Source organism: Chiloscyllium plagiosum, chromosome 11, assembly GCF_004010195.1.
Source record: "Chiloscyllium plagiosum isolate BGI_BamShark_2017 chromosome 11, ASM401019v2, whole genome shotgun sequence".
NCBI classification, from domain to species: Eukaryota; Metazoa; Chordata; class Chondrichthyes; order Orectolobiformes; family Hemiscylliidae; genus Chiloscyllium; species Chiloscyllium plagiosum.
The window spans coordinates 14,594,895-14,614,163 of record NC_057720.1 but is presented as its reverse complement, the minus strand read 5'-3'; the positions used below and the strand labels follow the sequence as shown (position 1 = coordinate 14,614,163).

The 19,269-nt window shown below is 41.6% G+C and overlaps 1 protein-coding gene across 2 annotated transcripts in view; it reads right to left on the bottom strand.

The window, feature by feature from the left end:
• The window catches only part of LOC122554156 (serine/threonine-protein kinase N2-like), a 117,200-nt gene that overhangs the window by 50,415 nt on the left and 47,516 nt on the right, over positions 1-19,269 (bottom strand). For both annotated transcript variants that reach the window (XM_043698731.1, XM_043698732.1), the window contains one exon: positions 17,015-17,306. In XM_043698731.1, coding sequence (XP_043554666.1) covers positions 17,015-17,306 — 292 coding nt within the window. The remainder of the gene's footprint in view (positions 1-17,014; positions 17,307-19,269) is intronic.

Here is a 19,269-nt window from a genome sequence, read left to right as displayed (position 1 = left end):
GCGGAGGAAAAGGTGGGGGGTGGGGCCAGTGTAGTTGCGGAAGATGGACTGTTCCACATATCCTACGAAGAGGCAGGCATAGCTGGGGCCCATGCGGGTGCCCATGGCTACTCCTTTCGTTTGGAGGAAGTGGGAGGATTATAGACTTATCAACCTGAGCTACAAAATCTTCTCAAAAATCACTAGCGTTTTTTTAAAAAAAAGTGGGAACAGAACTTCATTACTAAATTAATGCAACGAATAGGGAATACCTTCCAATGAGTTGTTAGGCATACAAGATAGGACTTAAACCTCTCAGGTTGTTTCATCCTTCCATACATTCCTGCAGCTTGATTACCCTTACTGAAATTCCTTTTCTAATATAAAAGAGTTTAACAGGAGTGCTGTTCCCACCCAGCCCAACAAATGCCTAATTTTCCCCACCTTTGCAAAAGAACCTATAACCCTGAACATTCAGATCTCAATCATTCCCAGCTTGGTTAAGTCTCTATGCCTATAACATCAAGCCATGTAAGCTGAAGTTGATCAAGGTTTAACGAATTAGACAAAAAACGGCAGCAAAGGGCACCAACACTGCTACTGGAAAAGTCACCCGTGGCTTACCTATTAATTAAACAAGTCATCACTTTCATAAAGCTTTTGGAAAAGTGCCTCATAAAAATGGGACACTGAGCTGGGAGAACTGCAGAGTGCATCAGAAAGTGCAGAAACTGAGCAACTAAATGATAATGTGAACATTTACATGCACTCAAAAGTGGAGAATCAGATCTCTAAGACAATTACTTGGGTCACATTAGAGCTCAACCATTCACACTGTTTCTCTTTTCACAAGTGATGACAAATCTGAATATTTCCAGCACTTTGTTGTTATACAAGTACCTAGATTTTATTTAAAACCTTTGACATTATTTCTGAGTAGTCCTTGTTAATCTTGATTAACAGTTTAGTTTTGGAGAGCTTGCTTTGAGCAGTAAATGGAAAAAGAGTGGCAGTCCAACTTAAAATGTACATTAAAGCATCTGTTAACGAGTAAGCACAGGGTATTTTACTTTTGAAAATGAAGTTCGAATAGAGCAGCAGCTAGGACCTGTAGCCTACAGTTCTTGTGCCATGCTGATCTATATTTGCATGCCTGATTTGGAGATGCTGATATTGAACTGGGGTGTACAAGTTAAAAATCACACAACACCAGGTTATAGTCCAAGTGCTTCCAAATAAACCTGTTGGACTGTAAACTGGCACAGAGAGATTTTAAACTTTATATTTGCAGCTTAAACACATGCTGAGAGTTTCTGACCTGATGGTAGAAAGGTTCAGTGCAAAGCACAGAGACAGGAAAGTCGCCTGGACCACAGGATCCAGAATGTGGTCAGCTGATAGCAAAATAGATGGAGAGGAAATGGGCAGACACCCAGAAGGAAGCTGAAGGCAGTGCCAGGAATGTGTCAAGTCAATGGCACTCAGTTGGACATTTAGCAATGAATACAGACGAGGGTGATGATGACGACAACAAAGACATGACAAAAGTAGTAGTCTGAAAATAACAAAAAGTGTAGCATACATGCTAAGAAAGAGTTAAAATGTTAATACAGGAGACAAAGCGCGAGCGCGAGCGAGAGTGCAAGCAGCTACACAGCGCATTCGCCTGCTGTATTTGCCTAATTCAGGATATGCTGCGAGAGGGAAGGTTTCAGTCGTGAGGAACACTGGGACCAATTTAGATGAACATGTTACACAGTAAAGAACAAAACAACATTACAGCACAGTACAGGCCCTTCAACCCTCGATGGTTACACAGATCGGTGCAACAATCTGAAGCCCATCTAACCTACACTATCTCATTTTCATCCATATGTTTATCCAATGACCATTTAAGTGCCCTTTAAGTTGGTGAGTCTATGACTGTTGCAGGCAGGCCATTCCATGCCCTTACTACTGTAAGTAAAAAAAATTAGCTCTGACATCTGTCCTAGATCTATCACCCCACAGTTTAAACTAGCCATCACCATCGGAGGAAAAAAGCTCTCACTGTCTACCCTATCTAACCCTCTGATTATCTTGTATGTCTCAATTAAGTCACCTCTCAAAATTCTAAAGGAAACAGTCTCAAGTTCCTCAGCTTTTTCACATAAGACCTTCCCTCCATACCAGGCAATATACTAATAAATCTCCACTGAACCCTTTCCTAAGCTTCCACATCCTTCATATAATGTGCTGACCAGAATTGTACGCAACACCAAGTGCAGCCACACCAGAATTTTGTACGGCTGCAACATGACCTCATGGTTCCAAAATTCAATCCCTCTGCCAACAAAAGCTAACACATCATATGCCCTTTTATCAACCCCATCAACGTGGGTGACAACTTTCAGGGATTTATGTACACGGACACAGATCTCTCTGCTCATCAGCACTGCCAAGAATCTTACCATTAGCCCAGTACTCTGCATTACTGTTACTTCTTCCAAATTGAATCACTTTGCACTTTTCTGCATTAACTCTATTTACCACCTCAGCCCAGCTCTACAGCTTATCAATGTCCCACTGTAACCTGCAACCTCCTTCAGCACTGTCCACAACTCCACCAACCTTAGCGTCATTTGCAAATTTACAAAAGCTATCCTTCCATGCCCTCATCCAGGTCATTTATAAAAATGGCAAACAGCAGTGGGCCCAAAACCGATCCTTGCCGTACACCACTAGTAACTGAATCCAGGATAAACACTTTCCATCAACCACCGTCCTCTGTCTTCTTTCAGCTAGCCAATTTCTGATCCAAACTGCTAAATCACCCTCAATCCCATGCCTCTGTATTTTGTGCAATAGCCTTCCATTACAACCTTATCAAGCACATCCATATACAGACATCAACCACTTTATCCTCATCCATCTGTTTAGTTACCTTCTCAAAAGAACTCAATAAAAGATTCGTGAGGCACAACCTACCCTTCATAAAACAGTGCTGACTATCTCTAATCAACTTATTCCTCTTGATTATAGGGCGTCACGGTGGCAGTGGTTAGCACTGCTGCCTCGCAGCGCCAGAGACCCTGGTTCAATTCCCGACTCAGGCGACTGACTGTGTGGAGTTTGCACATTCTCCCTGTGTCTGCATGGGTTTCCTCCGGGTGCTCCGGTTTCCTCCCACAGTCCAAAGATGTGCAGGTCAAGTGAATTGGCCATGCTAAATTGCCCGTAGTGTTAGGTAATAAGGGGTAAATGTAGGGGTATGGGTGGGTGGCGGGTCAGTGTGGACTTGTTGGACCGAAGGGCCTGTTTCCACACTAAGTAATCTACTCTAATTATAAATTTTCTCTCAAGCGTTTCTAACCCTTTACCCACAACTGAATGGTCAATGGCTCAATGGTCTATAATTAACAGGGTTGGCTCTACTCCCCTTCTTGAACAAGGGAGCAAAATTTGCTATCCTCCTGTCTTCTGTTAAAAATCACACAACACCAGGGTATAGTCCAACATGTTTAATTGGAAGCACTAGCTTTCGGAGTGCCGCTCCTTCAACAGGTGGTTGTGTTTCGGAGCGGTGCTCTGAAAGCTAGTGCTTCCAATTAAACCTGTTGGACTATAACCTGGTGTTGTGAGATTTTTAAACTTAATACACCCCAGTCTAACACCAGCATCTCCAAATCATGACTCCTGTCTTCTGGCACTATTCCTGTAAACAATGACAACATAAAGATCAAAGCCAAAAAACTCTACAGTATCCTCCCTGGCTTCCCAGAGATTCCTAGGATAAATCACATCTGGCACATGGGACTTATCGATTTTCACACTTTCCAGAGTTGCTAACACCTCTTTGTGAACCTCAGTCCTGTCTAGTCTAGTAGCCTGTACCTCAGCATTCTCCTCGACATTATCTTTTTCCAGTGTGAATACTGATGAAAAATATTCATTTAGCACTTCTATCTCTTCGAACTCCGCACATAACTTCCCACCATTATCCTTGATTGACTAGAGTAAGATTAGGGCCATTCTTTTCTTCCTGACATACCTACAGAATCTAGAAAAACCCTAAAGCTTTCTATCTGCCAATGACTTCTCATGACCCCTCCTGGCTCTTCGTTCTCTCTTTAGGTTTTTCTTGGCTAGCTTGTAACTCAAGCACCCTGAGCCTTCACTTGAGGGAAATCAGGAGGGCAAAAAGAGGACATGAGATAGCTTTGGCAAAGAGAGTTAAGGAGAATCCAATGGGTTTTTACAAATACATTATGGACAAAAGGGGAACCAGGGAAAGAAAATAGGGCCCCTCAAAGATCAGCAAGGCAGCCTTTGTGTGGAGCCGCAGAAAATAGGGGAGATACTAACTGAGTATTTTGCATCAGTATTTACTGTGGAAAAGATATGGAAGCTGTAGACAGTAGGGAAATAGATGGTGACATCTTGCAAAATGTCCATATTACAAGAGGAGGAAGTGCTGGATGTCTTGAAACAGGTAAAAGGTGAATAAATCCCCAGCACCTGATCAGAGAACTCTGTGGGAAGCTAGAGAAGTGATTACTGGGCCTCGTGCTGAGATATTTGTATCATCAATAGTCACAGGTGAGATGCCGGAAGACTGGAGGTTGGTAAACATGGTGCCACTGTTTAAGAAGGGTGGTAAGGACAAACCAGGGAACTATAGACCAGTGAGCCTGACCTCAGTGGTGGGCAAGTTGTTGGAGGGAATCCAGAGGTGAAAATGTGTTGCTGGAAAAGCGCAGCAGGTCAGGCAGCATCCAAGGAGCAGGAGAATCGACGCTTCAAGCATGAGCCCTTCTTCAGGAATCCTGAGGGACAGGATGTATACGCAATTGGAAAGGCAAGGACTGATTAGGGATAGTCAACATGGCTTTGTGCGTAGGAAATCATGTCTCAAACTTGATTGAGCTTTTTGAAGTAACAAAGAGGACGGAGGAGGTCAGAGCAGTACATGTGATCTATATGGACTTCAGTAAGGTGTTCGACAAGGTTCCCCATGGGAGACTGATTAGCAAGGTTAGATCTCATGGAATACAGGGAGAACTAGCCATTTGGATACAGAACTGGCTCAAAGGTAGAAGAAGAGGGTGGTGGTGGAGGGTTGTTTTTCAGACTGGAGACCTGTGACCAGTGGAGTGCCACAAGGATCAGTGCTGGGACCTCTACTTTTTGTCATTTACATAAATGATTTGGATACAAGCATAAGAGGTACAGTTAGTAAGTTTGCAGATGACACCAAAATTGGAGATGCTGTGGACAGCGAAGAGGGTTACCTCAGATTACAACAGAACCTGGACCAGATGGGCCACTGGGCTGAGAAGTGGCAGATGGAGTTTAATTCAGATAAATGCGAGGTGCTGCATTTTGGGAAAGCAAATCTTAGCAGGACTTATACACTTAATGGTAAGGTCCTAGGGAGTGTTGCTGAACAAAGAGACCTTGGAGTGCAGGTTCATAGCTCCTTGAAAGTGGAGTCGCAGGTAGATAGGATAGTGAAGGTCGTGTTTGGTATGCTTTCCTTTATTGGTCAGAGTATTGAGCACAGGAGTTGGGAGGTCATATTGCGGTTGTTCAGGACATTGGTTAGGCCACTGTTGGAATATTGTGTGCAATTCTGGTCTCCTTCCTATCAGAAAGAGGTTGCGAAACTTGAAAGGGTTCAGAAAAGATTTACAAGGATGTTCCCAGGGTTGGAGGATTTGAGCTATAGGGAGAGGCTGAACAGCCTGGGGCTGTTTTCTCTGGAGCGTCGGAGGCTGAGGGGTGACCTTATAGAGGTTTACAAAATTATAAGGGGCATGGATAGGGTAAATAGACAAAGTCTTTTCCCTGGGGTCGAGAAGTCCAGAGCTAGAGGGCTTGGGTTTAGGGTGAGAGGGTGGTACGTATATGGAATGAGCTGCCAGAGGAAGAAGTGGTGGAGGCTGATACAATTGCAACATTTAAGAGGCATTTGGATGGGTATATAAATAGGAAGGGTTTGGAGGGACATTGGCCAGGTGATGGCAGGTGGGATTAGATCGAGTCAGGATATCTGGTTGGCATGGACAGGTTGGACCGAAGGGTCTGTTTCCATGCTGTACATCTCTGTGACTCAATGACTCTATGACATCTCATCCTAACATAAGCCACTTTCTTCCTCTTGACAAGAAATTCAGCTCCCTCAGTAAACTACAGCTCCCTTACTAGACCACTTCCTTACTGCCTGACAGGTACACACTTATCAAGGACGTGCAGAGCTATTCCATGAATAAGGGTCTAGATTAGAGTGGTGCTGGAAAGGCTTTTGCCCGAAACGTCGATTTGCCTGCTCCTTGGATGCTGCCTGACCTACTGTGCTTTTCCAGCACCACTCTAATCTAGACTCTGGTTTCCAGCATCTGCAGTCCTTGGTTTTACCTATTCCTTGAATAAGCTCCACACTTCAATTGCGCCCATCCCCTGCAGTTTCCTTGCCTGTACTATGCAAACTAAATCTTGCCTAATCGCATCACAATTCCCTTTTCCCCAGTTATTACTCTTGCCCTGTGGTATATACCTATCCCTTTCCATCACTAAAGTAAACATAGTAAGTTAGATTGTGGGCGGCACGGTGGCACAGTGGTTAGCACTGCTGCCTCACAGCGCCAGAGATCTGTGTTCAATTCCCATCTCAGGCGACTGACTGTGTGGAGTTTGCACATTCTCCCCGTGTCTGCGTGGGTTTCCTCCGGGTGCTCCGGTTTCCTCCCACAGTCCAAAGATGTTGAGGTCAGGTGAATTGGCAATTCTAAATTGCCCGTAGTGTTAGGTAAGGGGTATGCGTGGGTTGCGCTTCGGCAGGGTGGTGTGGACTTGTTGGGTCGAAGGGCCTGTTTCCACACTAAGTAATATGTAAGTAATCTAAAATAACTGAACTGTGGTCATTATCACCAAGTGCCCACCTACCTCCAAATCTAACACTTGGCCGGGTTCATTACCCAGAGTTTGAACCAATATCCTTGCAAGTTAACAAATGTCAGGGAGAAATGGAGGCAGGTGAGCAGTATCAGACTAATTTGGTAGGCATGCAATGATAATGTAGTGCTTAAAAATTGGGTCCAGAGCAACAGAGAGTCAGATAGACATAGAAACTGTTGCTATATTTGGTGAGCTACAGATGTACATAATCACATGAAAACATAATATAATGGTATTAACTCTGATTGGACAAAGAAGCAGGGAATGCTTAAACATTCTTGGGTACAAAATATTCACAAAGGGAAAAGTTAACAGGAATAGCTGTTTTGAAGATGGAAACTATTGTTGTGTTCTGAGGAGACACTGTCCTCAAGGGATCTAAAATAGAAAACTCAGGTTTTGGAATTGGGAAACAATTTTTAAAAAAGCAATTAGTCTACTTGTTTTTAAAAAAAAAATACATAGGCTTCCAAATAGTGGGAAGGAGTTAGGAGATTCAGAAGTACATTTCTGAAAGAGACAAAGACCATGTAGTGATAATGGGAGGATTTAATTTCCTCAACACGGAATATGGCAATGATCATATGAAGTGTAAATTACAGGAAGAATTTCTTAGATATGCTCAGGAATTATTTTTTAATCAGTATGCTTTGCACCCAATAAAGAGTCTTTGCTGGATCGAATCTTCGTAAAATGGAGGTGGCATTCACATTCAATGAGCAATGTATCATAAGGTGTAGATTGATATAGTGAAGAACAAGTGATACCTAGATAAAAATACTTGAGAAAGATTAATTTCAAGTAAAAAACATCTGGCAGGGAGAGATGTAAAGAAGCATGGGCAACCTTCAAAGAAATGATTTTAGTGCAGCTAAGAGAGCAGGATAAAGGGAAGACAACTACAAGATTCCCCAATGGTAAGAAGGTAGTGGGAGATGTAGGATATAGTAGAGAAAAAGAGAACAAATGTCACCCTGATTATACAAGAGCAACTCTGACTGAATACAGGATGGAGAAAGTGAGGTCTGCAGATGCTGGAGATCAGAGCTGAAAATGTGTTGCTGGAAAAGCGCAGCAGGTCAGGCAGCATCCAGGGAACAGGAGAATCCAGCAACACATTTTCAGCTCTGAATACAGGATGGGACAATCAAAAAAAAGTAGGGACAGTGAGAGAATAGATTGATTCTTTTATATTAGTTGTCAAAGGCTTAAACATTTTACTGTTAATGTGTCTGTCAGCAGAGCAGTGGAACCAATTAGAGACCAAACAAAACAACTAAGGCAGAAAGCATAATCTAGGTACTTAAGTTAGTACCTCCCTTGGTGAGCATGGAATGGGACTTTGCCAAAGCCATAATAGCAGGAAATTGCCAGAATGTTGGAAATGATTTAGATACTGCCTCAAACATGTAAAGTCGAAAAGTCGCCTGGTCTGGTTGTAATGCATCCTAGTTTGAGGGAATTAAGGATAAAAATTGCAGAGATGCTGGCCATAAGCTACGCACGATTGCAAAATATTACATCTTGGCTCCAAATAAGTTGCTAAATCTGACAACTACAGACCGGTCAGTTTAACATCAGTGATGCAAGTTATTTTTAAGCAACCTGGAACATGCTGAGAGACAATGTTGAGGCAAGTGGGACTTGAACCTGGGATTGTCTGTTCAGAGGGAGGGAGCTTATAAAAAAAATTAAACATATTTTTCTAACCAACCTGTTCAGAGTTGTTATTACAGACCTATGGAGCATGTGGGGCTTGAACCCAGGTCTGTCAGTCAAGGGGCAGGGACACTATCACAGTGCCAGAACAGCCCTTTTCAGCTTCAGTATAAAATTGACTAAAGGACAAGAAACAGCTCTGCAGAATTGCTGGTTTTCAAACTGGAGGTAAATATACATGTTGCTTGCAACAGTTCAGTATTAAGACTGCGAGCGTTTATCAAAAAAAGCAGTAATGATATGAATTTAAAAAGCCCAGAGAAAAAGCTGTCATCCCCAAAAGCCACAAACCTTGCAAATATAGTCAAGTGAGGAAGACAGCAACAGACTTCAAGAAGTCAGAGACAGTTGGTGGAATGGATAGATACAGAAATGTATAACTACCAAAAGCAGTTTGATCAAAGTGGAGAGAACAGACCCGTGGCCATCAAATGATTTTTAAATCAGAAAAATTCAGTGTTATACGTGTGCAGTCAAATTTGAAACATCCATTCATTCCTTGCAGGAATGTTGGAAGAGGAATACCTGGATGTATTAGTGGATTAATTTCTAAATAGCCATGACTAATGTCACAAAACTTAATTGAAATGCACTTGATTCCAGGTTGCAGCCACAGGACAAGAGAATCCTTTCTTGACTTGTACAAGACCTTTTAGGTTGAAGAGTGCGCCAATGGAAAAGCACAGGCGGTCAGGCAACATCTGAGAAGCAGGAGAATCAACGTTTCGGGCATACACCTTTCACCAGGAATAAGGCTTCTGAGCCAAAGAGGCTGAGAGATACATGGGAGGATTGGAGGTGGTGGAAAGGAGGAGGAGTTGGTGCATGGGGCCGTGGAAAGGTAGCTGGGAATGCAATAAGTGGATGAAGGTGGGGGAGGGTAACGAAGGACCTTCTGTTAAAGGCAGAACCAAATTGGATATCATACAGCTACTCCTTTCATTCTCCATATCACAGCAAGAGAGCAGTAGATTGATAGCTCACAGAATGTCAGTACATTCCTTCAAGTTAGGGGCTGACTACAGCATAAGTTACCACAAGTAGTAGGCACCCTGCAACATAAATCATGACTCATTTGATCTCCTAGACTAGTTTCAATTACCTTTGAGTATCAAAGGAGAAACCTTTGTTGCCAATGCTCCAGGTGGCTGGGAGTACATATAGTAAGGGGAACCAAATTGGAATAGAAAAGTTCCTCGTTTTGGTTTCTTATACAGTAGCGCCTCGACATACGAACGACCCGTTCACGTACAAATTGGTTTACGAACAGGATTGTACGTAAAATTTTGCTTCAACGTATGTACGGAATTCAAGGTACGAATGCAAAAAGCCCGTGTGCAACGTGGTTGCATTGTTCTATTTTGCGACGCGCTTGTTGAACGCAAAAGCTCTCGGGCACCGCGTGATCTCATTCAGTTCGTCTTTGGCACGTGCACCGTGAACAGCCGTCCAAGCATTCTTACACTATCCAAATAATGGGAAAAATTGATTCAGTTCGCAAACTTTTCGGTTCGCGAACCGGGTCCCGGAACGGATTAAGGTCGCAAGTCGAGGCGTTACTGTACTCAGGTTTCCATCTGTCATGGCCCTAAAACAATCAGAATCATTTCCAAACGGCATCCTATGCAACTGTAACCGCGGTGTACAACCATGATGTACACCTTCCTCTACAGTGTGTCACCAACCTCATTCAAAACCTCTCCTCTGTTATTCAGTTGAGAGAGAGCCCTTTTTTTTGATTAGATTAGAATACTTACAGTGTGGAAATAGGCCCATCAGCCCAACAAGTCCACACCGACCCTCCGAAGAGCAAACCACCCAGACCCATTCCCCTACATTTACCCTTTCAACTAACACTACGGGTAATTTAGCATGGCCAATTCACCTAGTCTGCACATTTTTGGACTGTGGGAGGAAACCAGAGCACCCGGAGGAAACCCATGCAGACACGGGGAGAATGTGCAAACTCCACACAGACAGGGAATTGAGGCAGCAGTGCTAACCACTGAGCCACCGTGCTGCCCTACAAACTTTAGTCAAACTTTGTGGATAATTTATAGCCAGAGAATCTCCTACAATAAATGTTTCTTCCTGCTCATACCACTGATGTTTCCAAAGCTTAGAAAAATCAATTAATCATCTTCATTTAAAAAAAAACTACACTGGGTCCCTCCACTGCTTATTGGACTGTCTGCCATTCTGTACAATAGCAGAAATTTCCTCCAAATTAAAATCGTAAGAAGATCCATGCCACCATCCCACACTGTGCAAACTCCACTTCTAAGCTTATACTTCCACCTCACATTTTAGCCTGAAAACCATGGCCAACCTAGACTGTTCACAAATTGCCCTGTTTAACACCGCTGAGCCACAGAACTCATCTGCTCTCCACTAAAAGACTGCCGAATTGATGTTTGTAATATTACTTCTGCATACTCATTAGACTGACAGCAAAAATGTCCATACATACTTGCGTCACTTTTAGACTCAGCTATTCTAAATGCACTCAACTTTTCCATCTTCCATCCTCCGTTAATTGTGCTTAACCCAAACTCGGCTTCCCAGATCCCAAATTTTTAAAAATCCTGTTCACCCATTAGCCCTCCGCTTGTTGACACCTCGACACGATCCTACAAATGCCTCAAATTTAAAATTATTATCCTAGCATTCAATTACTTCCTTAGTCACACCTCACCCCATCGCTGTAGCCTATTTAAAATCAGTATTTCCTAAAGAAGATAGAATATGAATAAAACTAATGGATGCTAATTGCATTTGATTCACACATGCAATGCTACAGGTAAATTAAACTACAAAAAAAAGTGATTTGGGATTGGGACATTGTAATGCAGTATGTACAATGCAGTAGAAAAGGATTTGAGAAGTACTTCATTGATGCAAATTATTTCAGTTATGAAAAGCACAGTATTTTGGATCCACAAAACATTTAATACAAATGAATTACAGCCAAACTGTATAGGGCATTAAACAAGGAATGTCTTCACTAAATCCTCTACTTTTCCACCTTCTTTTAATACCTATTTTAACCACTTTGTTTTATGGCTTAATTTCAATTCTGTCAGGTTATGGTCATCATGAAATCCCTTAGAGTCATAGAGATGTACAGCATGGGAACAGACCCTTCGGTCCAACCCATCCATGCCGACCAGATATCCCAACCCAATCTCGTCCCACCTGCCAGCACCCGGTCCATATCCCTCCAAACCCTTCCTATTCATATACCCATCCAAATGCCTTTTAAATGTTGCAATTGTACCAGCCTCCACCACATCCTCTGGCAGCTCATTCCATACACATACCACCCTCTGCGTGAAAAAGTTGCCCCTTAGGTCTCTTTTATATCTTTCCCCTTGCACCCAAAACCTATGCCCTCTAGTTCTGGACTCCCCCACCCCAGGGAAAAGACTTTGCCTATTTATCCTATCCATGCCCCTCAATTTTGTAAACTTCTATGAAGGTCACCCCTCAGCCTCCAATGCTCCAGGGAAAACATCCCCAGCCTGTTTAGCCTCTCCCTGTAGCTCGATCCTCCAACCCTGGCAATATCCTTGTAAATCTTTACTGAACCATTTCAAGTTTCACAACACCTTTCCGATAGGAAGGAGACCAGAATTGCATGCAATATTCCAATAGTGGCCTAACCAATGCCCTGTACAGCCGCAACATGACCTCCCAACTCCTCTACTCAATACTCTGACCAATAAAGGAAAGCATGCCAAACGCCTTCTTTACTCTATCTACCTGCGACTCCATTTTAAAAGGAGCTATGAACCTGCATTCCAAGGTCTCTGTTCAGCAACACTCCCTAGAACCTTACCATTTAGTGTACAAGTCCTGCTAGGATTTGCTTTCCCAAAGTGCAACACTTGCATTTATCCAAATTAAACTCCGTCTGCCACTTCTCAGCCCATTGGCTCTTGAAGTATATTTCTCGATGGAAACTGTCAAAGTTTGTTTCAGCAGCATTTCTACCTAACATCTAAATCTTTCATCAGCTTTACACTTTAAGCTGCTACTTCTCAAACTGCTCATAGGGTTAAAGTGAAAACCACTGCAAGTCAGCTTGACTGCTGGATTAATGCTTGGTCTGCACGAACCTCCATGATATCAAAGCTCCGGCGAATCTCTTTATAGAGATAAATTTATGCAGCTGCCAATACATGTTCTATTTATTGTTATTACAGTCTTTTGTCATCACTGATTGGGATTCTCAACTATAAGAGTCTGTTTTTAAGAAATGCACATACTATGGTCATTGGAGTTGTCAGGGACTTTGAAAGCTTCATGAGAGAAAGAAAATCATACAAAGACACCCATTTTGAAAAGAGCTTGGCTGTATATTTACAAAACTAACCAGGAATCATTAATTGGATATAGTGAAGCTAGATTCAAAAAAGGGAAAGAAGTGTCTTTTAGACTTTAAATTTAATGTTAAGATTCGTTGGTTAGAACCATGATAGTCAATAGCTCAAGAGTGTTTATCTGGTGTCAATTAAACAAGATAAGCATAAATTTGATACATTCTAATCAACCTGCTCAGATGATATTACACACCACTGCAGTGGGTGGGATTTGATCAGAGCTCCTGGCTCAGAGGTTGGGTGACTATCAGTGTACAAGAAACCCTTCCCTCCAGCTTGAATTTTACAGAAACTTTCAGAAAATGCCAACTAGCAATTGCTGACTAAACAGTAATATTTTCTTGATGTCTGTTTGGAAGGAAAATGGTTATGATCTCCCTTGTGAAATACTACAAATAGGAAAAGCAGAACAAGAGAAAGAGAAAACACAAAAACTTGAAATAACATACTCTAGAGATGCAGTTTACTCAAAACAAAACCAAAAAACAGATGAGCTTCAATTTAATACTCAACTACACCATACAGCCACGTCTAATCTCAATTCAAAAATTTATACAAAGGACTTTTAGGAGAAATGCTGCACTGTTATTTTGTAATGGGTGTCAGAAAGATTATACATGACCATTACTTTTGCAAGGAAAGGACACAGACAAAACTGATAACTGAAGTCATACTTTTCCAACAGAGTCTGATCTTCTCACAGCTAACAGTAAATTTGGCATCAGTGAATTTTTAAATAAATTATTCCTTCACAGAATGAGGGCATTGCTGGCAAGGCCAGCATTTATTGTCCATCTCTAAATTACCCAAAGGGCAGTTAAGAGTCAACCACATTGCACTGGGTCTGGAGTCGCATGTAGACCAGACCAGGTAAGGATGGCAGTTTCCTTCCCTAAAATGGCATTAGTGAATCACTCAAATGCACCACCCAATATTCTCTCAATCTCAATACTAGCATTAGCAATCATACCTGCATGTTATCCAAAAGACGTATGACAATCAAAATTAAATTTACTTCAAACTGCAAACATGTTAAGCCATAATTATAGTATAACCAATGTAAAAGTTTACCATAAGAATTAATCAAAAATAATTCACGCACAATACTGCCTTTGTTGCTGAAATCATTTTCACCTTTATTATCTTCAGTAGTGGAAAAACATTTAAATCTGTCTCAGCAAAAGTCCATCGAACTGACAAGCAGAGTACAAACTCACACCAACGGCTGGTAATAAGACCATAAGGCATAGTAGTGGAAGGAAAGCCATTCGATCCATCGAGTCCACTCCACCATTTAATCATGGCTGACGGGCATTTCAACTCTACTTACCCACACTCTCCCCGTAGCCCTTAATTCCTCGCGAGATCAAGAATTTATCAATTTCTGCCTTGAAGACATTTAACGCCCAGCATCCACTGCGCTCCGAGGCAATGAATTCCACAGGCCCACCACTCTCTGGCTGAAGAAATGTCTCATTTTCATTCTAAATTGACCCCTCTCTAATTCTAAGGCTGTGCCCACAGGTCCTAGTCTACCTGCCCAACAGAAACAAATTCCCAGCGTCCACCCTAAGCCTTGCATTATCTTATAAGCTTCTATTAGATTTCCTGTCAACCTTCTAAACTCTAATTAATTCAATCAAAAGATCCTAAGCTGCTCATTGTAAGTTAGGCCTACCATTCCAGATCATCTGTATGAATCTCCACTGGACATGCTCCAGTGCCAGTATGTCCTTCCTGAAGTGTGGGGCCCAAAATTGGTCACAGTATTCTAAATGAGGCCTAACTAGAGCTTTATAAAGTCTCAGAAGCATATCGCTGCTTTTATATTCCTCGAGATAAACGACAGCATTACATTTGCTTTCTTAATCACGGACTCAACCTGCAAGTCAACCTTTAGAAATTTCTGTACTAGCACTCCCAGGTCCCTTTGTACTTTGGCTTTATGAATTTTCTCACCATTTAGGAAATAGTCCATGCCTGTATTCTTTTTTCCAAACTTTTACATTGTAGTATAACCAATTATGACTTAACATGTTTGCATTTGCTCAAGTTGAATTTCAGTCATTTCCTGGACCACTGTCCTAAACTGTCAAAATCTTTCTGCAGCCTTCCCACCTCCTCAGTACTACCTGCCTGTCCGTCTAACTCCATGACATCGGCGAATTTCACCAGAATGCCCCCAGTCCGTTCATGCAGATCATTTATATATAAAGTGAACAGCTGCGGCCCCAACACTGAACCCTCCGTGACACCACTTGTCATCAGCTGCCATTCTGAAAAAGAACCTTTTGTCTCAACTCTCTGCCTGTCAGACAGCCAATCCTCAATCCATGCCAGGAGCTCACCTCAAACTCCATGGGCCATCACCTTACTCCACAGCCTCTCATGAGGCACCTTAAAGACCTTCTGGAAATCTAGATGGATAACATCCACTGGGCTTCCCCTGGTTTAACCTACTTGTTACTTCTTCAAAGAATTCTAACAGGTTTGTCAGGCACTACCTCCCCATACTAAATCCATGCTGACTTGTTCTAATGCTGACTTGTTCTAATCTGACCCTGCACTTCCAAGAATTTAGAAATCTCATCCTTAATGATGGATTCTAGAATTTTACCGACAACCTAGGTTAGGCTAATCAGCCTATAATTTTCCATCTTTTGACTTGATCCTTTCTTGAACAAGGGGGTTACAACAGCCTATTTTCCAATCATCTGTGACTTTCCCTGACTCCAGTGATTTTTGAAAGACCACAACCAACGCCTAATAGAAACCCTGGGGTCAGAGAGTCCAGAACTGGATGGCATAGGTTTAGGATGAGAGGGGAAAGATATAAAAGAGGCCTAAGGGGCAACTTTTTCACACAGAGTGGTACGTGTATGGAATAAGCTGCCAGAGGAAGTGGTGGAGGCTGGTACAATTGCAACATTTAAAAAGGCATCTGGATAGGCATATGAATAGGAATGGTCTGGAGGGATGTCGGCCGGGTGCTGACAGGTGGGACTAGATTGGGTTGGGGTATCTGCTTGGCATGGAGGGGTTGGACCAAAGGATCTGTTTCCGTCCTGTACATCTCTATTACTTTATTTCCAATTTTATAGAGTTAAGTATTCAAAACAAAGCATTCCTCATCACTAGACCATGAAATTGTAGAATGTCTTCATACAACCAAGTAAAATTAAAATTGAACTGTGTTTCTCACCATTCCTACCTAGTTTTTTTTGGGTGGGAGTGGGGTGAGGGCGGGAGGAGATGACGGGTTTGGGAGAAAAAGGAAGGAAAGAAACAAAAGATCTATCATGTGGGATACTCTATGGCAATGTTATACAGCCACATTAGCTGAAAGCCATAAGCATCACTCGTGCTTGCTCCCTCAATGTAGGAATACATTGTATAACACAGAGTAACTTAAAGTTGACCACAGTGGATCATAAACCTAACTTATCAACTTTCTCTGTCCTAATGTCCAATAACAATTACTGCTGAACACAGTGCTCAACCAAATCTGGCTAGCCAGATTTGTCAAATTAGTGAAAGATAAGGCAGACAATTACAGAACACACTTCATCTTTTGAGCAACTGATTTTAATAAAAACATTATGAATTATGCATTATGAATGGGCAATTAATAATTCACAAGTTTGCAAGTTAGACTTGGAAAGAGAAAACGATGTGAGTTATTTTGTTCTGTCAGGAACAGACTCATTTGTGTAGGATATTTTTGCCAGCTCTGCTCTTAACGGCCAACTGATAAGGAATTTCACCAGCTGAGAATGTAAATGAGGTAAGCAGTGGGGAAAGGCTGGCACAACAGCCCTCTTTCAAAACTCAAGTTACATTCATAAATGCACTTTGTTCAATTTATACTGCAGCTGCTGTCAAAATTCATTCTTACTTTCCATATTTCCTTGTCTGACAGTCCATGCGCATTACACTTTTTCAGCTCAAACATATTCAAAGAAAAATCATTAAAGAACTAGAACTTTACATAAATTTACCTGCTAACTCAGGATCCTTCACAACAATGTGCGCATTCAGCTCCTGCAACTCTTGATGAAGTTCATCTAGTTTTTTGTTTGACTTTTTTAACATATTTTCCACATAGGCTAGATTCTTTTTATCAGTTGTGACCTTCTTGAGGTTCTCTGCTCCTTCCTTGATTTTAAGTTCCTTCCGTATCTCTCGCTTGATTGAATCCTTGATTTCATCCAGCTTCTGTTGCACCATGGTGTCCGATAGATCCAAGTTCTGGCCCAGACACTCAGAGACTAGGTGACTTCGGCCATCACCCTATAGAAGAATAAGTTTGTTTAAAATAAGCATTTCTGTCCAAGAAACTGTTTGTGACAATACAAACCCTTTGCAGATTTTTAATCTTGGAAAAATCTGCCAGAATTATTTGATAGCACTGAACCACTTGGGAACATATTTAAGAGTACACAATACAATCAACTATCCAATAAAAGATGAATATTTCAAAACACAGTTAAAGTACAAACGCTTTCCAAAGATACACAAAAATGCTGTGAGTGATCACTTGCCAGTGCAAAAAGTCTAAATATGCTTTTTGTTGTTTTCAAAAGATCAGCTTAAACTATCAAAAGTATTCAGAGCTTGTACTTATCATAACATATAAACAAATCAAATACAGTATTTTAATTATCATCCTAAACATCTGTGTACTGATATGCAGTTTAAAATTCTGCTTAATCCAAAGCTGAGTGATTGATGCAGTGCCAGTATTTGCAGACAGACTAGATAAGCTGATTATATATACAGAAAATACTGAAAATACTCAGGTCAACATTTTTAGAAAGGGTAACTAGAGTTAACATTTTAGCTTTGTGACCTTTTCGCCAGAATTTGAGTGTTAATTCAATTCTTCAGAAAGCACCAATACTGAAATTTTAAAGTAAATTCAGATTTAGGAAGTGATGTAACACATGGCATGACTTAGGCACTTTACTGCATAGTCACAGAGTCATAGAGATGTATCATTCCTTTATAGTAGGCATCCAATCGCCTGAGCAGCTCATGTATTAGTTATATTTCATCAGAAGAGAAGCAGTTTAGAAAAAACACAGGCTTTTGACATTCAGTTACGCACTACAAAATCCAGACCAAATTGAAATCAGCATTCGTTTCATCTACTTCTGTTCCAAATACACCCTAAATGGAAAGCAAAATGCAACATTCACACAACAGGTGATGACAACAGCTATTAACTACGCAGAACAGTGATGTTTTTTTAAAATTCTGCTGGATTTTAGTTCTTAATTCTTTGTTAGATGCGAGTATCAAGAGAAATGGAGACAAAGTGAATACATGGAGCTGACAAACAGCTATGATCTAAACAACCAACACAACTCAAGTTTCACCAGGTAAACATATTTATATATTCATAGGTTCTTGCAACAAATAAGGGAGCCATTCGACCGATCCCATCTGCACCAGACAACAATAGCAATGCAAGTGAATATCTAAATACATTAAAATATTAGACCCCACTTTCATGCAGAGGGTCTCAGACTTTCACCAGTCTCCAGTTGAAAATGTGTCTCAACTCTCCTATGAGACTTCTACCCCTTACCTTAAATCTATGTTGCTTGGTCAAAAAGTGCCTGCCTATCCATCTTAGCTCTGACCTTCAATCTTGTACTCTTTTACCGGATCCTCTCTCAATCTTCACTGCTCAAAGGAAAACAACCTCGGTCTCTCAGTTCAAGCAGCATCCTGCAAATCCCCTCTGGGCTCCAAAGTGTGGGTGCGCAATCAAACCTTCCTATAACATTGTGACCAGAACTGCATGTAGTACTCCAGTTGAGGTCTAACCAGCGTTTTGTATAATTCCATGTTTGCATCAGTGCAGGAAATGATGTCAGGAGCTGAATGGATGGTGTGAAACTCAAACTGTGTGTTAATAAGCAGGTTATTGCTATGCAAGTGCTACTTGATAGCACTGGATGAAAATCATTATCAAAGTGATGGATGTTCAGCATCGGCAGATGGAGCAGCAACTGGCCAGACTGCACGTGCAGGACATAACCAGGCAATTCTAGTGTTGTAACTGTACTAGAACATCTCAGCTAGGGGCACAGCATGTTCTGGAGCACAAATCTTCAGTATTACTATCAGGATCCAGAACCTTTGCAGTATTCAGTACCTCAGCCATTTCTTCATCTCACCTGGAGTGAACTGAATTGGCTGAAGACTGGCATCTGCAACGCTGGAGACCTCTATGTTTAGATGGATC